This window comes from Platalea leucorodia (genome assembly GCF_965183815.1).
Source record: "Platalea leucorodia genome assembly, chromosome: 5".
Taxonomy (NCBI): Eukaryota; Metazoa; Chordata; class Aves; order Pelecaniformes; family Threskiornithidae; genus Platalea; species Platalea leucorodia.
The window spans coordinates 56,208,919-56,233,058 of NC_138827.1; the positions used below are offsets into that span (position 1 = coordinate 56,208,919).

The 24,140-nt window shown below is 36.2% G+C and overlaps 1 protein-coding gene across 2 annotated transcripts in view; it reads right to left on the reverse strand.

Annotated features, from left to right (window-relative positions):
• Nucleotides 1-1,452: 1,452 nt before the first annotated feature.
• BRINP3 (BMP/retinoic acid inducible neural specific 3) overlaps nucleotides 1,453-24,140 on the reverse strand; it is a gene marked incomplete at both ends in the record, with an annotated part of 205,626 nt that continues 182,938 nt past the window's right edge. For both annotated transcript variants that reach the window (XM_082314485.1, XM_082314486.1), the window contains one exon: nucleotides 1,453-2,569. In XM_082314485.1, coding sequence (XP_082170611.1) covers nucleotides 1,453-2,569 — 1,117 coding nt within the window. The remainder of the gene's footprint in view (nucleotides 2,570-24,140) is intronic.

Here is a 24,140-nt window from a genome sequence, read left to right on the forward strand (position 1 = left end):
TGGTAGTTTTGTATGTAATTCTTTCCCATTTTAAAAAACAAGTTGGCTTTTACATCAATGACACGGATTTAGATTTAACATAAGGAGGTGCTACTAAGACTTTGTATCAATTCCCTTCACTTAACCCTGTATTTACTGACAAGGACTTCTGACAGCCTGGCCATTTGTACTATTCCTTGCAAGATGTAGCAAAACTTTCTTTAGAGTCCCAAGTTCTGCTGTCTTAGATGTATTTTTTCTGCTGGAATGTGTAAAATACCAAAGAACTTAATTTTGATCCAGTCATGCACATTTAATTAATTTTGTTAATTGATAATGACATATTTATTTGCACTTTCAGTTTTATAAACTAGATTTCAATAGCTGTCATGTATCTGTAAGAGGGTATATTTTTAAAACTGAAAAATCTTGCATGGAAACGAGATTTTCTGTACTAATAAAAAAATATCCACATACTAAACAGTTGCATTGTCAGGGATTTTTTTTAAATTAATTTGAATCTAATCAGCATGGATAGTATTTAGGTAAATAGTTCAAAACAGATAAGTCTAGATAAATATTATAGTGTGTGTATTTGGGAGGAGGTAATGTATACATGTGCTTAATTATTTCTATAAATATGAAAAACAAAGAATTATGGAGACTTTCAAAAAGTGCTTTGTCTGGAAAAGTTGTTTCTTTTGTAATGTGAGTAATATCAGTTGCAAAGACAACCTCTCACCTGTCTCCTATTGAGCTAGTGCAACCTTTCATTACTGTGTATCTCACAATACTAACCTCCTATCCATCCTAAAACACTCAATGTTACCACTCTGGGAGTCTGTATGTCATGTTAAGCACCTTGAAAAGGACATGCCTTAGGAAAGTCTCAGGTGTAGCAAGTAAAGCATCACTACAGTTGTCACTTCAGCTCAGCATGAACATTTAGATCCACATCCTAAGAATAAAATATTCTATGGCTTTGACTTTTCTACAGTTTCTGTTAAAATCTTGAGTCACTATCTTCTCTTTACCTACACCTCCTGTGTTCAACACACACAAAAGTGTATCAAGGTTACTACTTTTGTGTAAGAAAAAAGAATCCCACAGCATTTCTTTTTAATAACTGTTCAGCTACAAAATTTTATTGGTATCCTTCTATGTTCCCTCTAGAGGATGTAATGCACAAAAGCATTGCCATGGAACATATAAAATTACAAATGAAATTTATTGTAAAAAGTAGAATGTCTTCTAGACTGGTGTCAGTATTTATTTCATTCATAAACCAAAACTGCAGGTATAATATATTCATTGTCAGCAAGTTCATGTGTGTAAATTGCCATCCAACAGTATTGACTGATATAAGACAGATATTGAAAAGACAATTTAAATTTACTCTTCCAAACATAAACTGTTCCACAAAAGCACTGTAAAAACTCCTTCAAGGTTTTGTGTTGTGCTTCATATTTATGGTTAACTACATAATTTGGTTGTGTCATAATCCACTGTGTTTGGCAATTTGGCATTAAAGGCCTGCAAAGCAGATTGAATCCTCACCACTTCACTGGTAGACAGTTTGAGTCTATGACGGAGCAAGCAAGAGAAGAGGTCTAGACGACGTTGACCAGGTGGAGAGAGTTTATTTACACGATCCCGTATCTCTAACAACTGCAAAAGTGCTGAGTCCTGTGATCCCTGAGTATAGGGGTAGTCCAGCTGCAAAATCAAGTCTCGAATTGCTTCTGGGTCAAAGTGCATGCTGTAGCCAAACACTTGGATGTTATTGATTTTCATATAGCCCAGATTTCTTGAGGGATCAATAAATTCCAGGGGTTCATAGTAGATGCTCTCATTGCCATTTAGACTGTTTGACTTTATTCGACTCCTCAAATAGATGTGTACAGTTTCAAAAAATGTCTTCCATTTGTTGCCCAGAGTCAGCGTCCAGTTATAACACTGAAGGGGTAAGTCCAGTTTAGTCCGCTCCCAGTCTGGGAAATTATTTTCATTCACAGGCATAAACCAGCTCTCAGAGTGGCTGCCCCCAAAAGGATTGACATAAACAGCAAGAACGGGCTCTAAGGTGCTGTTTTTAGTTAGGCAAATTTGAAGAGAGAGGCCCAGTATCATATGGACCAGGCTAGACTTGTACTTGTTACTCTTAAGAGTAAGGAGCATCCGCTTGCGCCAAGAAGGATCAAACCAGCTGTTGAGGCGCATGTCATTGCTGATGAAAATGGCATGGACCTCAATTCTCCGGTCTGTCTTCTGCAATAAATACTTCATTTCCAGGTCCTGAAGGTCAGTCTCGAACCCAATGTAGTGCTCTGTTGATTCTGCCACTTCAGGCTTGCAAAGCCCTTGGCTCAACATGTAGCCAGCATTGCAGCTCCCACAGCGGGTGCGATTGTCAGGAGCACAGCTCAAGCACGCAGAGCCATCTCCAACCATGCAGGGAAGGAACCCATGGCAGGCAACCTGGTCATTAGGGCAGGTGCATGTGTGCGTATCTTCAGAAAAGCTTCCCAGGAGACCATTTTCATTGCAGTAGAGAAAGGACTGGATGCGGTTGAGCCAATAGTTGGAAGATCTGCAACGTTAAAATAACTTATTTTAACACAAAGAGAGACTTGCACTCAATAAATACAACCTTGTTATTTTTTATTGAAAAGAGAAAAATAAAGCTGTTTTTAGTAGCAGATTAAGGCACTAAAGCCAGATGACAGCATCTGCTGTCAGATAAATTCATGTATAAATTGCCTTTCAACAATGCAAAATCACAAAAGAAAAGTTTCCTTATGAACTTACAGGCGCAACAGGAACATTTGGTTCATGTATTTGCTCTCTGTGTATCTCTATCAAGGAAATCTGACAAAGAGCCATTTTTTCTGCAATTTTCTTCAGATTAACCTCTTGAAATCCTATGCAGTTGAGATTATTTTTCCTGGTAATATTTGATGATGGAGGTGCTTTGTATGTATCTAAGTGTGTACAACTCTGTACCATCTCTCTATTTCATTATGAAGATTTTTGTAAGCTTGCAAGCTTTCTTGTTACTGGTTGGAGCTGCTTTGATTTATAGACAGTGAGCAAAAATGCTTTCCTGGAATAGCAAATAGGACCCTGCACCCCACTAAAATAGGCTCAGTCTTAATTCTTCAGGTGACTTCCAGCACAGCAATATCCCTACAGGAACCCATGCATGAGTATGCTGTGTTTACTTTTCATCTTTGGAGATGAAATTAAAAGATCACTTTAATGTTCTTCTTGTCATCTAATTTTGGTTTCACTAGAAGCAACAATTAATGTCCTTCATAACACTGGGAAAACAGATACTGAAACCAACAGTTTAGGCTGATGAGGCACAGTCTCTAAAAGACAATGGGAACAAAGAAGTTACATGGAAACAGTCAAGAGAAAAATTATCTTCTTTCTTTGTCTGTATTTTTTAGTTCTTATTAATCCTATCAATACACAATTTAAAGAACTTGTTTTGGCTGCTGCAGAGTCAGATCTATTGTTGCCACATGAATGACAATGGTTGCACTGTTTCTTCCCTTTTCATTGCATTGTTTCAAAGAGAAAATGCAAGAGCCTCATTTACTGCTGACTTACTTTTTAAGTCACATCTGAATTTGTCTCAAGCATTGAATAGTTCAGAAATCTTAATTTTTTTTTTCTGGCTATAAAATAAGTGCTAAAACTAAAAATCTATGGCATCTCAAAGTCTGAGTCTTTAGAAACATGAAAATAAAGATCAGTAAAATTACATCATTGTATACTCTGGTGGCTTTGTTTAATCTTTTTTTTCCTTTCTCTTTTTTTGGTTGGGGTGGGAATCTTGGTTGTTTTGTTGGTTTTGGTTTTGGTTGTTTTTTTTTTTTTAATATATATACATATAATCTGTTAGTATTTTCTAGAAGTTTAAGTAAATATAATAACATCCATGACATGAACACCTTAACACCATTCTTCTTTGTGCTTATTGGAAAGTCAACATTAAGTAAAAATATTTTGGCAAGCTTATTCCTTCATCTCCTGATTAAAAATCATAATGTCCATTCTACAAGCAAGGTCAATGCCACAATAGAAAAGTTACTCCAAAACTGAGTAGAACATTAAAGCTATTGCTCTCCCAGGTGGAATAGGAAGTTCCCATGTACTTTGTCTGGGTAGTTATGACAGTAATCTGTACCTATTAGGATTGCCCTGGCAGCTCACAGGAACTGCAGTTCAGATGTATTATGACCCTGTTTCCCATTATGGGATGAACTTTGCAGCCAGGCTATGTGTCACATTGGAAGATGTGCTGTAAAGATTTTCTGTGTATCAGAGAGTGTCAACCACAGAGACTAAATCTGCTTGGCTCACTCACACAAAACATCAACCGTGCTACATAGTTTGTAGCATCTGAGGATATGTTTGCATGATATATAAAAGTCAGAAGAAAGATAACTGTGCCTGAACTCCAAAGCCAAACAGAGCCACATGACGACATTAGTTTTTCAGCAGAGATTAGTAACTTGGATTTGGCATTGTGCTAGTATGGACAAGAAATTTCTGTATGGCTGGGAGGCTAAGCATTTATCCTGGCTTGGAGCTCAGGCATAGCTAGCTTTAAACTACACATCAGCTATGAGGCCAGGGGACACGCCATACCAGACACAGCTGGTTCCAGACGGTTCCAGCTGGTTCCAGCCAGTTGTTGTTATCTCGACCCACAAGCTTTTTTTATCTTATTTCCTCCTCCCCTCCTGCTGAAGAGGGTGAGTGAGAGAGCAGCTGGGTGGGTGGGCATCTGGCAGCCGGCCTAGGTTAACCCGCCACATAAGGTAAGCAAGATACTTTGCAGCCTTAAGTTGATCACTGTTATGTTTCAGCTACCCTTTCTTCCTCTTAGATCTAGTGGATAGGATTACAGTTGTTGGGTTTTTTTTATATTATATTGCTACTTATTATTCTGATTATTATTTGGCATTGAAATAAGTCAAAGAATGTTCTGCACATTATTTTTTTTGTATAGAGGAACTTCTGGGAAAAGAAGGGGATTACTCCTCCTGTGGATACATCTGAGCATGGTTAGATGGGACAAGTATCTAGAATGCAGGGTGCACCAGGCAAAGAAAGAAAGGGAGACTGTGGCATTACTGCAGATTGATGAAGAGAAGGGAGCTGGGAAAGGAGGGAAGGAATTCTCTTGGTTCATGGAGGTGATGGAAAGAGGGAGACCTGGTAAGGAAGATGGTATTGTTGGAAGAGGAGAATTTTCTACAGTTGGAATAAGCCTATTTAAACCAGCAAAATTAATTTACTGGCAAGGGTTGATTTGGTTTGGGTTACTCACTTCTCCAGACACTTGGTCTTTAAAACATTTTTTTCCTTATTAATGATCCAATATACTGTTTCCATTATTATGAGAAGTAAAATCTTTAATGTCACTTTTTTGTTCTTTTTATTTTTAATGAGCCTACCTTCCTTCTTTTTTTGTTAAGGGATAGAAGAAGCAGTCTAAAAGTCTGCGTGAAATTACATAGCTGCACAATTAAGTAAGTTCACTTTCTAAAACTTAGTTATCAGTTTATAACTTAGTATTTAGCTTATTAAAACAACTATATCTTTGATCGTTAGCAGTTGCAAGGAGACCAAGAACTTTAGAGGGAAGGAGGTTTTCTCCTTATTCCAAATAAAGTTCTAAACAAAAACCTTTTAATACTTTTTACCTTATTTTGATTTCTTTTACCTGATTTTAGCCAGAGAAAATTCAAGAAGTTCTACTTGTACTTGTTTGTCTTTGATCAGTTTACAAACATAAATTCTTTTTTAAAAAATAAAATCAACTGCCTTACTCAGCTGCTTTTTTTTGAAGTTGTCATTAAGGAATGCTGTTACTCTTTGTAAATTTATTACTTTCACCCAAGTCAATTAAGTAAATTAAGTGAAAGTACATAAAATGTAAGCAATACCTACTTTATTTAAGCCACTCATCCTTAATTAGATAAATTCACACTGGAATGTCATTCTGAAAGTTTTCTTTTTATCCTAGAAATAAAAGATCATTTAAAATTCTGGACCCTGCAGTCAAGGAGAAAGGCTTGGTTAGAAGCAGATGCCTCCCACAGGTCAACACCTGGCTGAACAGCTGTTGCAGTCAGGTCTTAGGCTTTTACAGTCACTGAATCCTCTTTGAGGATGGATGGCATCTGGGGAGAGATGTGATCTAACAGAAAAAAATGGGTGAAATCTTAAGCAACAAATTTGCTGACCTCATGAGAAGGGCTTCAAGCAATTTTAGCTTGGGCCTAGAGTCAAAATGGGGACTAGTGAAAAAAGTGTCTGGGAAAAACACTCCCACCAGAAAGTGGTACTACTAGGGACCCATCTCAAGTGCCTAGACACAGATGCAAACAGTGTGGGAAACAGGCACAAGACATGGACACAGCTGGAATGCTCTGACTTCATTGGGATCACGGAGATGTAGTGGGATTAGCCTGGGGTGCTTGTGATGGATGAATAGAGACTGTAATGAGAATAGGTGGGCAGGGGCGATAGCTGCACTCCACACCAAGGAGTACTTTGAACTAAAACTTTGGTATTGAATGAGCAATGAACTGGTCAGGATCTTAAGAGCTGGAATCAGAGAGGCTGGCAATAGGGATACCGTGGTCAGAATCTGCTATAGTAGTTAGTAGGCTGAGTACCAGGTGAGGCTGCCATAAAAGGTAAAACAGCCCAGGTGATGTGTTTGGTCTTCAAGAATGATGTCCTTATAGCACAGTAGTCCATTTGGATGTGCAGGAAGTTGAGCAGGCACAGCAAGAGGCTGACGTGAATGCACGTGGAACTCCTGTCTGAGCTCAAATACCAAGAAGTCTACCTAAGTTGAAAGCTGGGATAGGCTACTTGGGAGGACTACAGAAACATGGCCTGGACATACAGTGATTAAATTACATGACATTTCAAAACTCAGCCTGTTTTGAAATGAGTAAGCAATGTGAGTGATAACAAAAAGGACTTCTACATGTACATTTTCAGCAAGTCAGACCAAGGAAAATAGAGGCCTGCTGCTGAAGGAGAAAGGAGACCTAGCAACAGATATGATTAATGTATTTAGTGTCTTCTTTGCCTTGTTGTTATCTAACAAGATCTGTTCTAAGGCAGAGAAATGCAAAGTCCTGCACCTGGAACCAGAAAAACCTTATGCAACAGTTCAGGTTGGGTATACTGCCTAGAAAAGTGCTTTATGGGTAAACACCTGAGATCCTAGCAGATATGAAGCTGAACAGCTGAACATGAGCTAGGACTATTGTCTTGTGGAAAAGAAGACAAAGCTCATTAGTAGAGCCAACAGGTCAAGGGCAGCAAATATTCCCTGGTGTTTGGTACTTGCAAAATGGAATCTGGGACATTGTGTCTGGATTTAAAACATCTGTACAAGAGAGTTATCAACAGACTAGAGCAAGTCCAGTGAAGAGCCACCAAGATGTTCAGAGGGCTGGAGCACATAACATATGAGGAGAGCCTGAAGGAACTGGATTTTTTTAGGCTGAGGAACATAAGACTAAAGGAGGATCTAAATGCTGTCTCCAAATACCTTCTGGAAGGATGTTGAGAAGATGGGCCTAGACAATTCTCCAAGGTGCATAGTAAAAGGATAAGAAACACTGCATGCAAAAGTTGTAGCAAAGCAATTTTGATTAGAAAAAAGGAAATATTCTTCATTGTGAGGTTGGCCAAACACTATAAGAAGTTGATGAATGAGATCTAGAATCATCATCACTGAAGATGTTAAAAACTTGATGGTTCAAGGCCCTGACCAGACTTTGAAGGTGACCCTGATTTAGCCAGATGTCTTGCAAAGGTCCTTTACAACCTAATTTAGTCTATGATTCTATGGTTCTGTTTTCATTTTACTTGTAGGTGGAATGTTTGAATTACAAAAAATATTATTAGAAATATTACAATCAGTACATAACTACACTGCTTTAGAGATTTTTATGTACTTATACAACTTTGTGTTTTAAGATACTGCCCTCCCTCAGTGCCTATTGCCAGTAGAAGTAGGGTGAATCTCTAATACCTAGGGAGAAAAAGAACCTCTCTTCCTGGATAACATATAAGCCATCCAAGACTTTGCTACTTTTCCTGAGCTCATTATACAAGACCAACCTAGACCAATAAAGACCACTGAGCTGTATAACATCCTCCACAAGAACCTCAGCCACAGGTTGACAGAAAGCTTCACACAAATGAATGACATTCTGATTTAGTAATTACTCTTATGTTATGCCACATAGTTCTGAAAACATGATTCAAATGCAAAACTGTTCAAGGAAAATCAAAACATTGGTTAAATATCTTTTCAGATTTTAAAGGGATCCAGTTTTCTTTTTTCTCTTAGATAATTTTGCCATTGCCTCCAGACAATGGCAGAGTGTGGGGACATTTTTTGAAGCTCAGTGCACTTAGCATGAGACAAACAAAACCTCACTTTTCTTCCAGGTAATTATTTTCTTCACATAAGATTCAGCCAATGTCAATTATTGCTTGTTGCCATCCATTAGATTTCCTTTTTCTACTATATTAGGTCTAATTATTCTTTAATTTTCTGTTAGTTGGCTGAACTAGTGCTTGGTTGTCTAGGTACTCTATGCAAACTTGAGTATACCACTCCTAATTCCTTTCTTTCATTATTCACAATTTGACATATTCAAAATCCACTCTTTAGTCTGACTCCAGAAAGATTTTATTAACTCTGTCACAGGACCTCATTTTATTTTCCCACTATTTCTTTTTTTTTTCAAAGTTGGGCTGATATGTGACGTCTACAGAAGTCACTAAGAAAAACTGATTACTTTGATAGGGACAGAACCTGAATCTCTGACTTTAAGCTCCTTGAGTCCAGGTCAAAGTTAATAAGAAGCTTTGCTCAAAATTTAGTATACTTTTATTCTTCTCTTCAGGTGTAATAAATTCTTGGTATTTCATTCCTCACCACATTGTTCCGTACACATTCCCAGTGTTGTTTTACCTTTAATCTGTTTTACTTAATCATTTATATTCTCATTGTGTCAATGGGGCACTAGTGACAAAGACTGCTTATCTTGAGCAATTGCTTCTTGTTTATAGAAGTTAATAAATAAATTAAGACAATTAGCTTCTGAGGGAGGGTTGAAAGAGCTCTCTAATTAATCTTTTAATGACACTGCAAACATTATTATTTGATTTGGACAATTATTTACTGGCCTGATGTGTTAGTTTTCCAAACATTGAGATATAGAACTTGTGACTTCCAATCCTAGTGAAACCAGCAAGAATCTTCCTTGCTATTTCAATGAGCTTCGAATCAAAATGGGATGCCTGAAACATCTGTGCCTTCACCATCATGTAAAATTATGTGATAAGCTATAATCAAAAAGCTATTTTTGGTGAATCGCACACCTGAAATCACAACTTTACTTTAGAAATAAAGTGATATTTAATTTAATGAAATAAAATACTTTATACATATAGGATACTTCTTATCAAATTATATAATGAATTAGAGCTCCCTGGAAATTCTTTAGAATTTTTTAAGACTGCATTTGTTTATTAATATTGAACCATTGAAATCAACTTTTCAAAAGCAGCACAAAGTTATGAAAGAAATGCCAAGTCCAGGATGGAATTTCTATGAAAGCATAAATATTATTGATTGTCCTGTCAGCTGAATATCTGTTGTCTTTATAGGAAGTAGACCATCAAGCCTCTGCTCTGACTTATGCAGAGTAGAACACTGAGCCAAATAACCCATACAATCACATACTCCTACCCTTTAGTTAAGACCCCTAAATTGGCTCTCAACTATTCTGAGGTTTCAGTCTCACATTTCACTGCAAAGAGTTTCTAGTCACGTGAACCACATCTTTTGTGTGGATGAACATGTCCCTCTATCCCCATTTAATTTGTTTGATCATATACATCAATATGAATATACTTAGTTGTGTGCAACAATATTCCACAAATTTTCCCAATTCTTAAAATTTACCGGGAAACAAATTGTTAACTAATTAAGGTTTAATAACAGCTCTAGCTTCACCTACTTACATGCAACACTTTTTTCCTACTATACTACAAGATCAGGCTGCTGTTGCTGGATGATGAGACTCTTTTGTGGGTAAACCTTCTGTTGCATAGAATGCACCAAGCAGTGAGCTACCATGCTTTCAGCTAGAATACTTACAGGGTAAAGAAAACCTGCCATATAATCTCACATTTACACAAACATGATAAAAAATAGGATAATCTTATAGAAATTAATGTATCAGTTAACATCAGCCAAGTTTCTGATGAGAATAATCTTAATGAGAAATATAACTCTTAAGTGTTTTGATGATAGATGAAATAATTCTACATGAAGTTGCACTGCATTATGTCTTTATGAAATGCTCTCCAATTCTTAATTCTAAAGTGCATTTAAAATATTTTACAAATTTTTTTCACTATGAAATAACTTTACTTTCAAAAAAATTATTTGAACAATAGCAGTTGCAAGTTTAATACAAAACATGTGCTTACTCTTGTTCAATACACTGTAACATTAAATGTAAGAAAAAAGCAGTGTGGTCACCCTATATAATAGCTGTAGCAAGTATTTAATCATGATACGTCACTTTTACCTCCTTCTCTGCCTCACTAAGTGCTTAACATCTGTTGTACATCAGATGGCTCAGTAGCAGATGATGAGTACTCAGTGAGGCAGATGGTAAGTAGAAAAATGAAGACAATTTAATAAGTGTATAGGCAGTAAAATACCCATTACCTATTTTTCCCTCCTTTGGAGGCTGAGTCCAGTATAAATCTGTAAGATAGAAACATCAACACCAAATGCACTTACAGGCATATCTAAAATGTCTTACTCTTGATCTTGTGAGATCACCTCTTGGGAAGGACAAATAAGACTCCAAGTACTTTGTTTCTGTGCTGTGATTCATAACAAGAACATTAATTGCTACTAAATTTGATAATGATCTTTATGTGAATGCACTTTTCTTCTGGGAATCAGGGTAAAACTACCAACTGTACAGTCACCAGAAGGCCAGTGAGTGATTAGAAGAATGGATGCTTTTAGTTTATTCAGTCTCACAAAATTAAAGCAGTACTATAATCACCGCTCAAATAAACATGGCTGAAATTATTTTACTATGGCTCATGTAACAGGTGTGTCAGTGAGACTCTCAATGACAGCTGCAAATCATACTCAAAAAGATGATAAACAGAAGCAGTGCAGCTGTTCTAAGTTCACATCTTACAATTTCACAGCCGCTCCACCTGAGACAGATACTTTAAATCTGATTCAAAAGTCTGAGCTAGCTATGTGGACTATGGTGAAAACAAGGTAAGCCTGCTGTGAAGTAAAGAAGGAATATGATGCTTTTCTGAATGTATATAATGGAAAGAAAAGCCTTTACCTAGAGGGATGCCTTTGTAAAAAATCTCCTGTCAGCATACACAGAAAGGATATTAATTAGCTATGGAATTTTTATGGAAATGTTGTTTCCATATGCTAAAATTGCTTCCAGCATAGAAGTGGATGGGGTAACTACAGAAATCTAGCTCTGTGTGAGACTCGTCTATGGTGGCTACACTACAGGAAAGGTGCCGGATGAACCAGGCGGTTGATTCTGGGATTATGTTGCTGGGATTAACAATCTAAACTGAATCTACATTGATATATGGAATTAAAATACCTTGTTCCCCCCTTTTAATCACCTTTAAGGAGAATCTCTGAAGATCCTCCAGCCCTTGTGCCACCATTCTGCAGCTGTTGCCCCCTCACCTTCTTAAAGCTGATACTCTGTATTTTAAAATCAATAATGCACGTCACTGTTAAATTCCAGATAGTCTTTCTTTTATGAGAAGTAGAGGAGTTAAGCCCTTCTATTAAATGATATAAATTTGCCGCACCCCATAGAACAAAGCTGCCATGAGTTACATGATATTCCAGATTAAACAGTATTTTGACATTAAAATATTTAATATTTTAGAAGATATTTCTAGTTAGCCTGTTATGAATTTATTTACAAAGATTTGTAGCTTTAACTATGCTAATGTTGCACCCTTTTAATTTTCATAGCAAAGATTTTCTAGTATGAAACATTTCTGCCACACACACGAAAGGATGATTATAGAAAAACCATTTTAAGATAACATACCCACATTTTTTTGACACAGCTATAACCATAATGATCATTGTGCTATACTGAAATAGGAATCAAACTGCTTTGTAGTACCAGCTATTTATTTAAAGAGGTTCAAATCAGAGACAAGATTTGAAAGCTTTTACTAAATAATGATCCATAGTGCAGCAGGGACAAAGGAAATACTAGTCAAATTAATTAATGGTGTCAGAAGCAGAATTAAAGGAATCAGAGGTGTTAGGAAAAATAAGAATTTTCATGTACAGGAGGAAGAAAGATTCCACAGACACCCAAAAAAACCCAACCAAAAAAAAACCCACTAGCCCCCCCCCCCCCCCCCCAAAAGCCACAACCAAACAAAAAACCCAAACAAACCAACCCATGCATATTTCTTGAAGTCACTCATCTGTTATGTATCTCTGTATGCGTGTACTTGTGTTTGTAGTGCTAGATAAGTGCAAAACTCATGTTGGGCCACAGATTATCCATCAGTGGAATTTTAGGGGAACTTTTCCAGGTGTATATTAGTGTGTAATTATAAAAAAAAAAAATATGAATTTATAAAAAACTTATCTAGATGCGTCAATGACAGTCAGATTAATGTGCCCCTTTAAGATATTAGAAAAATAACAACCAAGCTTACTGTAACATAATCAGCATTTTTTGTATGAAGGAAAACCAAGGAAGTATCATAAAATTGGACAAATTGAAAGTAGACACACACCTCCCTCCTGCCTTTGCAGAGAGAGATAAAATAAGGGCATGGTAATGCCACATACACAACTGTACACAATCACAAAATCATAGAATGGTTTAGGTTGGAAGGGACCTTTAAAGATCATCCAGTCCAACCCTCCACCATGGACAGGGACATCTTCCACTAGATCAGGTTGCTCAAAGCCCTGTCCAACCTGACCTTGAACATTTCCAATGATGGGGCATCCTCAGCTTCTCTGGGTGATCTGTTCCGGTGTCTCACCACCCTCATCCTAAAAAAAAATTCCAGTCTAAATCTACCCTCTTTCAGTTTAAAACCATTAACCTTTGTCCTGTCACTACAGGCCTTGGTAAAAAGTCTCTCGCCATCTTATAAGCCCCCTTCATATATTGAAAGGCCACAATAAGGTGTCTCCGGGGCCTTCTCTTCTCCAGGCTCAACAACCCCAACTCTCTCAGCCTGTCTTCATAGCAGAGGTGTTCCAGCCCTCTGATCATTTTTGTGGCCCTCCTCTAGACCTGCTCTAATAGGTCCATGTCTGTCTTATGCTGGGGGCCCCAGAACTGGATGCAATACTGCAGGTGGGGTCTCACAAGAGCAGAGCAGAGGGGGAGAATCACCTCCCTCAACCTGCTGGCCACGCTTCTTTTGATGCAGCCCAGGATATGGCTGGCTTTCTGGGCTGCAAGTGCACATTGCTGGCTCATGTCCAGTTTTTCATCTATCAGTAGCCCCAAGTCCTTCTCCGCACGGCTGCTCTCAATAAATTCATCTCCCAGTCTGTACTGATATTGGGTATTGCCCTGATTGTTTCCCTGCACTATTGCTAACCTTTCCCTCCCAGATGGATTTATTAGCTTTGAAAGAAATTCACATCAGTATAGCTTGAGCAATGGCCACTTGAAACTCTTTGCTCTGTGTTCAACTGCCCATAAGGTAGATGTAACAATGAATGAACAAGTGTGAAGGAACACTGTGGCTTAGAAAAAGGAGAAACATTAAAAGGGGTTTTGAAATGAAAATATCTTCCACTGAATAATGTAAGATGGAAGTGTAAAAGTAGCTAATTTAGGGGTGTCTTTGGATCTTAAAATACATATAGCTACAAAGTAATTGTACTATAATTATGAGGACAGAGCTTCATCAGATTGCTTGTATATGCTGGCATAAACCTAATTTTAATCCTTAATCTGTAGGAGGAAGGGAGCCAGTAGGGGCTACTAAGACCAACTGGATTCCCTTGTCAACATACATCCTGAGGCCAAATGCACAAGTTCAAAGATAGTCTAAGATGCAGCTATGAACTGCATTTGCAACAATAAAAAAAATGTACCAGCAGCTCTAGTCTGCAGTGGAAATTCTAGAGTTAATATGAAAAAGTAACCTTGACTGAAAGGTTTTCATATGTAATGCAGCAGATCACAAAAACTATTGCAAAATGCATGCAAATTATTGTATGTTTTAAGGTTGTACTTAGGATAGGAAGAAGCAGCATCCAAATTCTTGGAGTATTTTATTCAAAACAGGAGTAAAATAGAAAGTTCAGAAAGTTGAGTTTCTGAGCTGGAAGCTTTCAAATATATTGTAGGATAATTAAAAATCATGTGAAAGGCTAATGGCTCTAAACCATACTAAAAATGAAAAAGAAAACTGTGCTGACAAAAGCATCCAAAGTTTTAATTGTGGTGAGGGGCAAATCTGGATATGGAAAGAGATTTTGTGCCAGAAAAATCAGCCACCAGTTTTCTGGAATTAAACCTCATTACTACAGGTAAAATCATAGCCTCAATAACAACCAGTAGCAGAAAGGCAAGTCCATGATTACATCTGTGAAACTGATACAAGACCATTATAGTTTTCTGTTTTCCTACTGGTTTTGAGACAGGACCTCTGTTCCAGTTTTAGGCACCCTTATTCCCAGATACAAATAACTGAAACAAAAATAAAAAAAAATCTGTTTCTATTCCTGCAAAATTTGTTACAGCTATAATTATGGAGGTAGAGAAAATATGGATTCTATTCCTGGCTCCTTCACCATCTTTCTGTATGACCATAACAATGAACAAGTCACTTGCCCTTTTCCTTTGATATTGATCTTAATTTTTTTCCCACTGTTTGCCTATTTGGATTATAAATTTAGTTGCCTTTAGATGCTACTGTAATATAAACAGCAATAATACGTCATTTTCTTCCATTGTGTAGAATCAGAAGTATTACACCAAAGCACGAATCTCCCAGTAAATAGTAATGGTTTCAATTAAAGAATACAAAAGTTGGTTCTGTATTCATAACTCACTTAACATGGTATTAAACAAAATAAAATAAAATAAGATTCTGAGCTCAGTGTGCTTTTTTCTCTCATGTTATAATAACTGAAAATAACTTCAAATAACTATAATTTTGAGCAAACCCTTAAAGTTTTAACATAAGCACAAAATACGTTACAGAAGAAAGGTTAGGTTTTCTGCCATATGTTTGAATAAATTGTAAGGACACCCTTAAATTTCTGAAGGAAAATTGAACGCTATCTAGAAAAGTTGTATCACTTAATAGTGTATAATTCTTGTAATATGTCATTTGTGTAATGGTCCTAAATAGGGAGACTATTAATATAAATGACCAGAGGTTGCATGTATATGATATGAATTAGGAGACAGTATAGTAATAATGCTTATAAGTAAATATCAAGTAATTTCATCTCTTCTGAAATTTTTGTCTTCCTTAAACAAACAAACAAACACACAGCCTGAAATGCAATGTATAAGTTGATAGAAAGGCTGATACTGGGCCAACAAAAGAACAATTTTCTGCACATTGATCTGCAAAAAAGGAAAATTAGTATAGATAACTGAGGGAGAGGAACCACAGTCCCACCTTAGGAAGCTGTGCAAATTTGTTTTGGAATATATACAATTATACAAAGATTAAGTGATTTACCATATAGAACTATTCTCACTCACCCACCAACTGCTGATTACTGAGAAAAAAGTCTACATACACAGTTCAGAATAATAATCTTTCTCACAGATTGCTGAAACCTTTATACTTTTTGCTTATCAATATAACTAGCTCACTCTGGTTACAATAACCCACAGGAGCAAAAAGCAATTGTGATGTCAGTGGCAGAAGCCAGGATATGTAACATGTCTTGGTAACCCCTCTGAATTTCTTCTGGCAGAACCACATGAAAATATGCAATTGTGGTATGTACCACCACTGAAGTTCATTAACTCCTGTCGAATACTTTGTAACTCTGTCAAAAACTCAAAGTTGTTAGGATATCTCGCAGATATCTCATTGAACTTTGCTTTTTTTATTTTTTTTTTCTGGACATTTTATTTGTTTTAGAAAACATAGTTAGGGCAATCTGTTTTGTCCATAGTTTTATTTTCTGCATCAGCATTTTAACTGTTAAAGTAAATCACAGATGCTGGAGTGCAGCAGTGGGACTGTGTGTAAATCCCCTCCCTCTGAGAAGAGTGTATGAAGGGTAATCAACTATAAATCATACCCTGAAGAAGTGACAACTCTTGTTGCAAAGAAAGAACATATTAATTCTGTTATGCTATTTATCCAAATATTTGATCTCATTCTGTTGAGTTGATCCCCTCCTCGTTATTCCTTGTTTTTATATACCATAATACTAAAGGGTAGAAAGAAAATCTCCCCATGCCTAACAGCTTCCTTAATATCTTTCAATTTTTATTTAAGGGAGTGTAGTTAAAAAAAAAAAAAAATCCAAACCACAAACATTTTAGTCCCTTTTAAATTCCTCCTTTGTGAAACTAACATGCTGCTGCTGGAAGGAATTAATTTAAGGAGCCTGTCTTTCACAAAGAATTTCTGAAAGTTAACATTAATAACCAGAAGTGGATTGGAACAGACAAGATTTACTTGTAGGAAGGAAAAAAAACCCTCTTAAAGAATATATTCTTCTGGCAAGTGACATATAACATTTCAGAGCCTACAACAGTTATTTTATTAACATAGTTATTTTAAATATCTTTGATTATAAGCACTGTGGGGTACTAAAGACTCTGGAAGAACTCTATCATTAACAAGGTCTCTAGTATGCTTTCTATATATCTCTCTGTGTGTGTATATATATTAGCATATACTCCTTCTTAATACCCTAGGCACTCTCTGAAAGATTTATCTGCCCTTTCCAGAAGGCCAGATGCTCTCTGCTGGGGGGGGGGAAGAAGCAGCTACAAAAATTCCCTAAAATGTCCTCCTAAACTAAGTCTCAGGGGCTGTAACTGAACTAAGGGAACAAGGGTCATGATGGCATTAGGGGAATGATGATGATTCTATGTAATGGAAATAAAGTGAGATAAATCTGAATTTTTTATTTGGGACAGAGAAATTATAAGTTTCCCACATACACAAAGCAGTGCAAGACTGACTTAAAAAAAAAAAAAAAAAAACAACTATGCTGAGTAATTGTAGTGTAATTTGCTGATCACAACCCAAAACTTCAGAGAAACCATGTGTACTGTATGCTTATGTCTAGCTGTTAAAATGTACTTCTGTTAAATGAGGTTTCTGATATGAAATTTGTATTGAAATGCAAGCAGCTATCTTATGTCTGGAGAGTTACCTAAAGGGAGATTGATGCACAAGATGCAGAAATGTGCAATGCTGTCCTCAGTTATTACAGAATGAAATGCCATGTACAGCAACTTGCTGTCTTTTGCTTGATGTATTTGGATGTCATATGTATTCATCTTGGAACCTATATACAGAGCAAATACCTCTTTTTTTTTACCTCGTACAAAATTGTACAATTCCTGTAGTTGAATATCTTTGCATTTTTGACTAATTAAGCTCAGAAAGGATGGTTAAACTTTAAGATTGTGAATCAGGTCATGAAACATGAAGAATTTCATAGTGATAGTTTTTAAATAGTTAATTACTAGAGTAACAGTACTACCAAGATGTCCCAAAAAGGATTCCATCCATTCTCAACACTCTATTGTGCTTTCTATTGTGTTTATAATAAAAGCAACAACAGAAAAAGCCTGAAGACATGTCCCTATGGAAAATGTCAACCTGCCTCAAGAGTCTTTGCTTTGAAGAGTTTCCAATCTAAGTCCAAAACATACAAAAGGAATAGAAATAGGATACAGGATGTGCTCGCAAAGGCTTTAGAGGTGTAGTGAGGGGATGATGAGCACTGGAGGTGGATAACTGCAGAGCCACTGCCTAAAGTACAAACCTGGATCTTTAATATTCCCTCTGTCCTGCAGAGGATTTCCTACTGTGCATGGTGAATACCACTGTATAACAAGGAATAGCCACAAAAATATCCCTAATGTCCTCAGGCAAACATATCATCCATTATTTCTCCTGTTTATCCAATACACAATCCGTCTGCATGGGTTTTGGAGGTATCTTTTACATGTATTTTGGTGGATAAGGTGACTTAGCGTTTATATTAAAGGAGCATTTACAGGAGCAGAGAGATTTTGGTGGGATCTTTTTCAGCCTGTTTACTATGGCACTTTCATTCAATGCATTAGTGTTTTTTCCCTCGTCTCTAGCTGCTACCACTTTGTGGTGCTTTTGATTGACAACAAAGGCAATCGGGCTTGTCACTGGGAAAGTAAGCAGGGCTCCAACACAAACACTCTCACAATGATGAGTAATTACATGGCCTCTGCAACACAATCAGTCTCTGCTGGCAAACAGATTGAGAAACCCGAATCCACGCATAATCCAGTGTTTTTCACAACGCTGCTTACAGCTAGAATTGACATTACAAGAAAGTTAAAGAAAAATTGACCCTGCTCAAATGTTGCTTGTTTGATTTTGAAGTTAACTCTTAAACAGCCAAACACTCATTCACAGAAAGCCAAATTGTATGTGATATAAGGAGTGCAAACTAATATTAGCTTTATATCCGGTAGTTTTACAATCAGTGCCACTTATTGCAATATAGTTCTGTCAAATATTACTATTATCTGAATGCTTACTGCTCTCTTAATCTACTTAATTTGCCTCATTATGGACTTGCTCCAAAAAAATTATAACATTGGTAAAAAGGACCCCTTTAACTTCAAAACATTCATGATCAACCACTTACATAGTCCTAATATTTTTAATACCAACCTGTAGCCCTGTGCGAAGCCCAACTAGAAGCTGCAGCTCAATGATATAAATTTAAAAATATTTAAGAAAAACACCATCTGTCCTTGCAAACTGATCCTTATCTATTCAAATATAACTTGACTGAATTCTTTTAATACCGTCTAGCAGTTTCCACTGGCTGTTTTTAGTTTCTATGGAAACTATTTCAATTATTATTTTTCACATAGGACTGAATTGCTGCATAGACTACCTGTCCACTTGAACTATTAAACGAAGCATCTATACCCTTAGCTCCAGAAATAAAGGATTTGTTGGGTACTGTATGACCATTTAATTTCCCAGGATCAAATAATTGAAATAGATAGCTGAGAAAACTTGAAACTCAAAGTGCCATGGCATAATCTCTAATGCATCCTACTATATCCTGCAGGTTGAGGATCGCAACAATTTCCCAACTTCTATATGAAGAAGATATCAGGGTAAAAGTAAACATTATAAAGAGAGGAAGAAAGGGTTATTCATCTCAGTTGCTGTGGGAGAAAACCTTGTTTCCTTGCCAAGGGGGTTATTGCTTTTGGTACATACTGATCTACAATTTGATTGATTCTTTCTACGGACATTACTTAAAATTTCCTACTGAAGTTGAGCATGGTTGTCAAGGAGGTTGTTTTATAGACCCTTTAAATTTTGAACTGTTTAATATCGTTTATATTTTGATCTTTTATAGTGTGCACCATGAAAAAAAGTCTGTGATAAAAATAGCCAACTTGTATTCAGCTACTGCTGTTAAGCATGTGAAACATAAACCCACTAAATGAGTTTAAAAACAATGTCTTTTAGGCCAAGATGTAATCTCCCACCCTCAAATCAAGGTATTTAGCCTTCAGGTAATCCTAAAGCCAAGTATAGTTCTCAAATATATGAACAGAAGGCAGAAAGCGGTAAGATCGACTGAATTCTGACAGGTACCTAATTCCCATGCCCTTTGCTAAAGCAGGAATCACGACTTAGAGTCAGGGAACTTCAGTTTAGGAACAGAGCCACTGGACTTCAGACAAAATGGAATCAAGTTGAAGAACAGATGAACAAAAAAGTAAAAGCCATCTGCAGAAGCTTAGCTTTAGCAGTGTTACATCAAGAAAAATCATCTTTTCTCAACTCTCATACTGTTCTGCAAAAAATTACTGTCCTTATAATGTTGGAAAGCATTTTTCTCATTTTCTTCTTGATGACTTTTAAATTTCTGTTTGTTTTTCTTTTATGTATGATTCCTTTGGAGTACAAGGTTACAATACCTTGTATAAACACAATGCTAATTATGAACACCTTAAACGTAACGATGACCAGGTTTTCCTGTAAATATCACTGGGACATTGATTACTAATAAACAAAAGATGCTCCACAAACTTTTTTCTAGGGAAACTTGGCAAATATTGAGGAAAATATATCACTCATATAGTGCTGAGAAATACCTTATTCTAATTCTAGACCCAGAGCAATTATGGAATAGTTTTCTTATTTGCGGGAGGGTGGAAGCAATGTGTTGTCTTCACATCAGATAGAAGGGGGTGGATAAAAGATCACTTTTTCTTCTTTTGCCAGTGACTAGTTCAGACATTGGACATAGCTGCAATTCTTTTTTTCTCCTTGATCAGAGATCTTTCTCAGAAATGATTGATGGATAAGACTTTCTGCCCCCAAAGTATACTCTACCAAGGACAAAGAGACCCAAAACTACTTCTAAGGGTCATATGAGGTCACATCACAGTAAACTCAGAGCTATCACTGCATTATGTTTCATCCCCTTTCCTTTCCTCATCAAATATGAACCTTAAAACAAAACAAAACAAAACAACAACAAAACAAACAAGAAAATAAAGCATCCAAAGTTTAGAAGTGCAAATATTTGTGGTTGCCCCTAAACCTAAGATTTCCTTGTATTATATGCATCCACTGGGAGTCATCTTTTATTTATTTGTCTTTTCTTGCAACCAGTTCTTCATTCATTTGCACTGAAAATGGCTCAGGAATTTCCCATGTCTCACCCAGTTTTAGAGAGAATTTCAGACCACTCTAGTCTGCATTGAGCCATGTTAAATATATTAGTCACCTGTTTAAGAAGTTTTCAGAACCTTTGATACAAAAGTGATTGAGCTCATCTGTAGAAACATGCAGCTTCTCTGCTCAGGATCCACTACTACAAAGTAAGTGATTTGTGAAGATTTTGTTGCAGACACTACTCATGATACTCTTGTTTTGCTACTAGAGTTGTGTAGGCTCTGAGCAGTGAATTTAATTTAGTGCATGAGCAGCACCTGTTGTGTTCAGCACGACAATATCTTGCAAATGCTTTTTTAGATGAGCACGCATACTGCATTTACAGGCTCCGGAAGTCCCTTCCAATTAAAAACAGATTGTCCTTAATAGAATCTATAAATGTGAACTAGAGTATCTATTCTATTTTCTTTTGCAATTTTTTTTCCTTTGTAACAAGTCTACCCCAACTGTTTTTTGCTTTATTGTCCTCATAAGACAGCAAATTCCATTTCCTGCCATCTGTTGCATAATTTGCAATTTTCCACAAGATCACTGTGTATATATAGTATTTTTTTTTTCTGTTTGTTACTTTAGAGAACTTACTACAGATAGGTAAAATGATTGTCCTGTTTTTGACTTAGCAAACCCTACCCTGATGGTCTGATTAAAAAAAACCAACCCAACCCAACCCAAACCAAACCCCTAACATTCTGCTCCTACATTGTCTACATTGTGAGGGGATTTGTTGGTTAGAAAAAAAATGTTCCCAATTTCATCTGCTTCTTCAAACTTACGGTCTGTTTCTTTTGAGATGTTATAATTTCTAAAGCTTGTCATTTATTCAGCTTAAAAGTAGTCTGTTGCATTCCCTATTAACTGCTTATGTGTCTGGTTTTGATGGACCATTCCTTTAAATATCCAAGAATCTGTAGAGACAAAAGTAGTTTTGCTGCAGCATTGTTATAGTTACTAGGTACCCATGTGGAGGTATGTTTGCTGTTTCTGTTTTCTTTTATTCCTAAATCCCACATAAATTCTTGTCAAACTTAAACATCCTTGATGCTCTTTGGATGCCGAAAAACATAGGAAAGTGCCATGAGGATGGTACTGATAATTAACAAAGATCTCAAAGGAAAAGGAAGAAGCAGTGAATAGATGTTCTGCTTCATAAATAATTTAAAATTGAGGGAGTTTTAGGAAAAAAACATGATCATATATGAACATAGAGAAGTTCTCAAATATGTATGCACAAATTTAATTAGGAGATGATATGCTCATTAAGGATAAATCCTCATAACTTTGTCTCTAGTGCTGAAACTTCCAATAACCTTATTGCCATTTAAGTTTTCTCGTTTGGGACTATAAATGAACTACTCTTGTTTGGTTTGTTTTCATGTTGCATGTTTTCCCACTTGGATTCTGAAGAAAACAAAGCTTATTTAGCAGTATTGTCTGTCAGTCCTGTCTACCATTCCTTCACGATTTCTACCAACAGGCTTTGGAAGTGTTCAGCTAATATCTACAAAATTTGGCAAAGGGCCAGAAATATAAAAAACATTGAGTTCCTCTTCATGTTTTATGAAAACAAGAAGATAGTCCATAGGATGATGATCTTATTAAGGTGCAGTGTGAGCCCAAATATTCCATAAATTCACATGGGAATTCAACAATAAGAGGCTAATTTATAAGGAAACAGGACTTACAAGTTTCAGCACTTACAGAACTATTTTTTTTTTTAATCATCCTTTTTTTAGGCAACAACTAAAAGGAAACAGTCTGGTAGATGCCTGATGTATTTTAAATTGCATTTTTGTAAAAGTCACATCTTTAACAAATCTATAAACACTGAAGTTAGTCAAAAGCCAAAACTAGTCTCTCTGAAGTAATTAAGTTATATCACTTTTCTCCCGGGCTAATGTGTTTATGACAAATGAAAAATGACCACAGGAAAACACTACTCATTGCTCATGTCAAAAGCTTGCTTGTTCTTCAATATAGTGTAACCAACATTTGGTATATTCAGAAACACGCCAGTACTGTGCACATCTATTTATCACAGGATGCCAAAGAAGAGTGACAGTCAAACTCACAACTACAGTCAATATGCAAAGCTGAACCATTTCAAGGGGGCATACTCTTTAAGGACACCCTTGTTTTCACAGCCAAAGATGGTTCTCTAAAGTTGTATGTCAGGGTTTGAGCAACTGGAGTGAAAACTATTATTTACATGTATTTTTTAAAGCATAAAGAACAAGAGTATTTTTTAACCATAGAACACAATTTGTTAGTATGTGTTTACATTAATCATGAAGATAGTTTTGCTAAGGTTATTCTATTTGCATTATTCTTACTTGTTGTCAGGTAAAAAGTGATACATCACCTATTATTATTCATTTCCTTCTGACCTGCTCAAGTATTTCTTATTAAACTCAAGCTTCTCCTAGCAGGACCTATCCTTGTAAGAAATGAGGAACACAAAAGTGACACTGCAGTAATATATTGAAAATACTAACAGTGTTTAGCTTTAGTTTAAGTACACAGTCATTGCCCAACAAATATATATAATGTCATATGCTTGCAAATAAATAGCAAATAAAGTTATTTTTCTATAGAAAATTACAGGTTTTAAAATACATTTAGCATTTTCTCTTATTCGTTCACCGAAAGCTTAACATATCCATGACAAATTAAAAATGATTACAGGAAAGTAGTATCTGAGCTTATGTCAATAGCTTGTTTGGTCATTAACATACATACTGAGGAATATAGAGTTCAGAAATGTGCACTTAATTAGTTGTATTCTTCTATTAAAAAGGCGAAAAAAGAGTTAAAATCCTACTCAGGAAATTTTAGTTGTGTAAAGGAACTTCAGAAAATTTTCATTTCTTTATTGTTAATTTTACTTGTACACATATCTGTTTGATACTTGCCAGATTGAAAGCAAGTTGTTCTGTAGATCAATATGACTGCTGCTGCAGAAATCAAACTGAATCCTCTTCACTATGGATACAGTTAAAATCAATGAAAATAAAGTGTTAATATATCATTAATGGTAAACTTATACTGTCTTACAAATAACAGAAAAAAAGGAATGGGAGAGAACCTAAGCAATAAGAAATTTTTCTTCTTGTGACTCAACT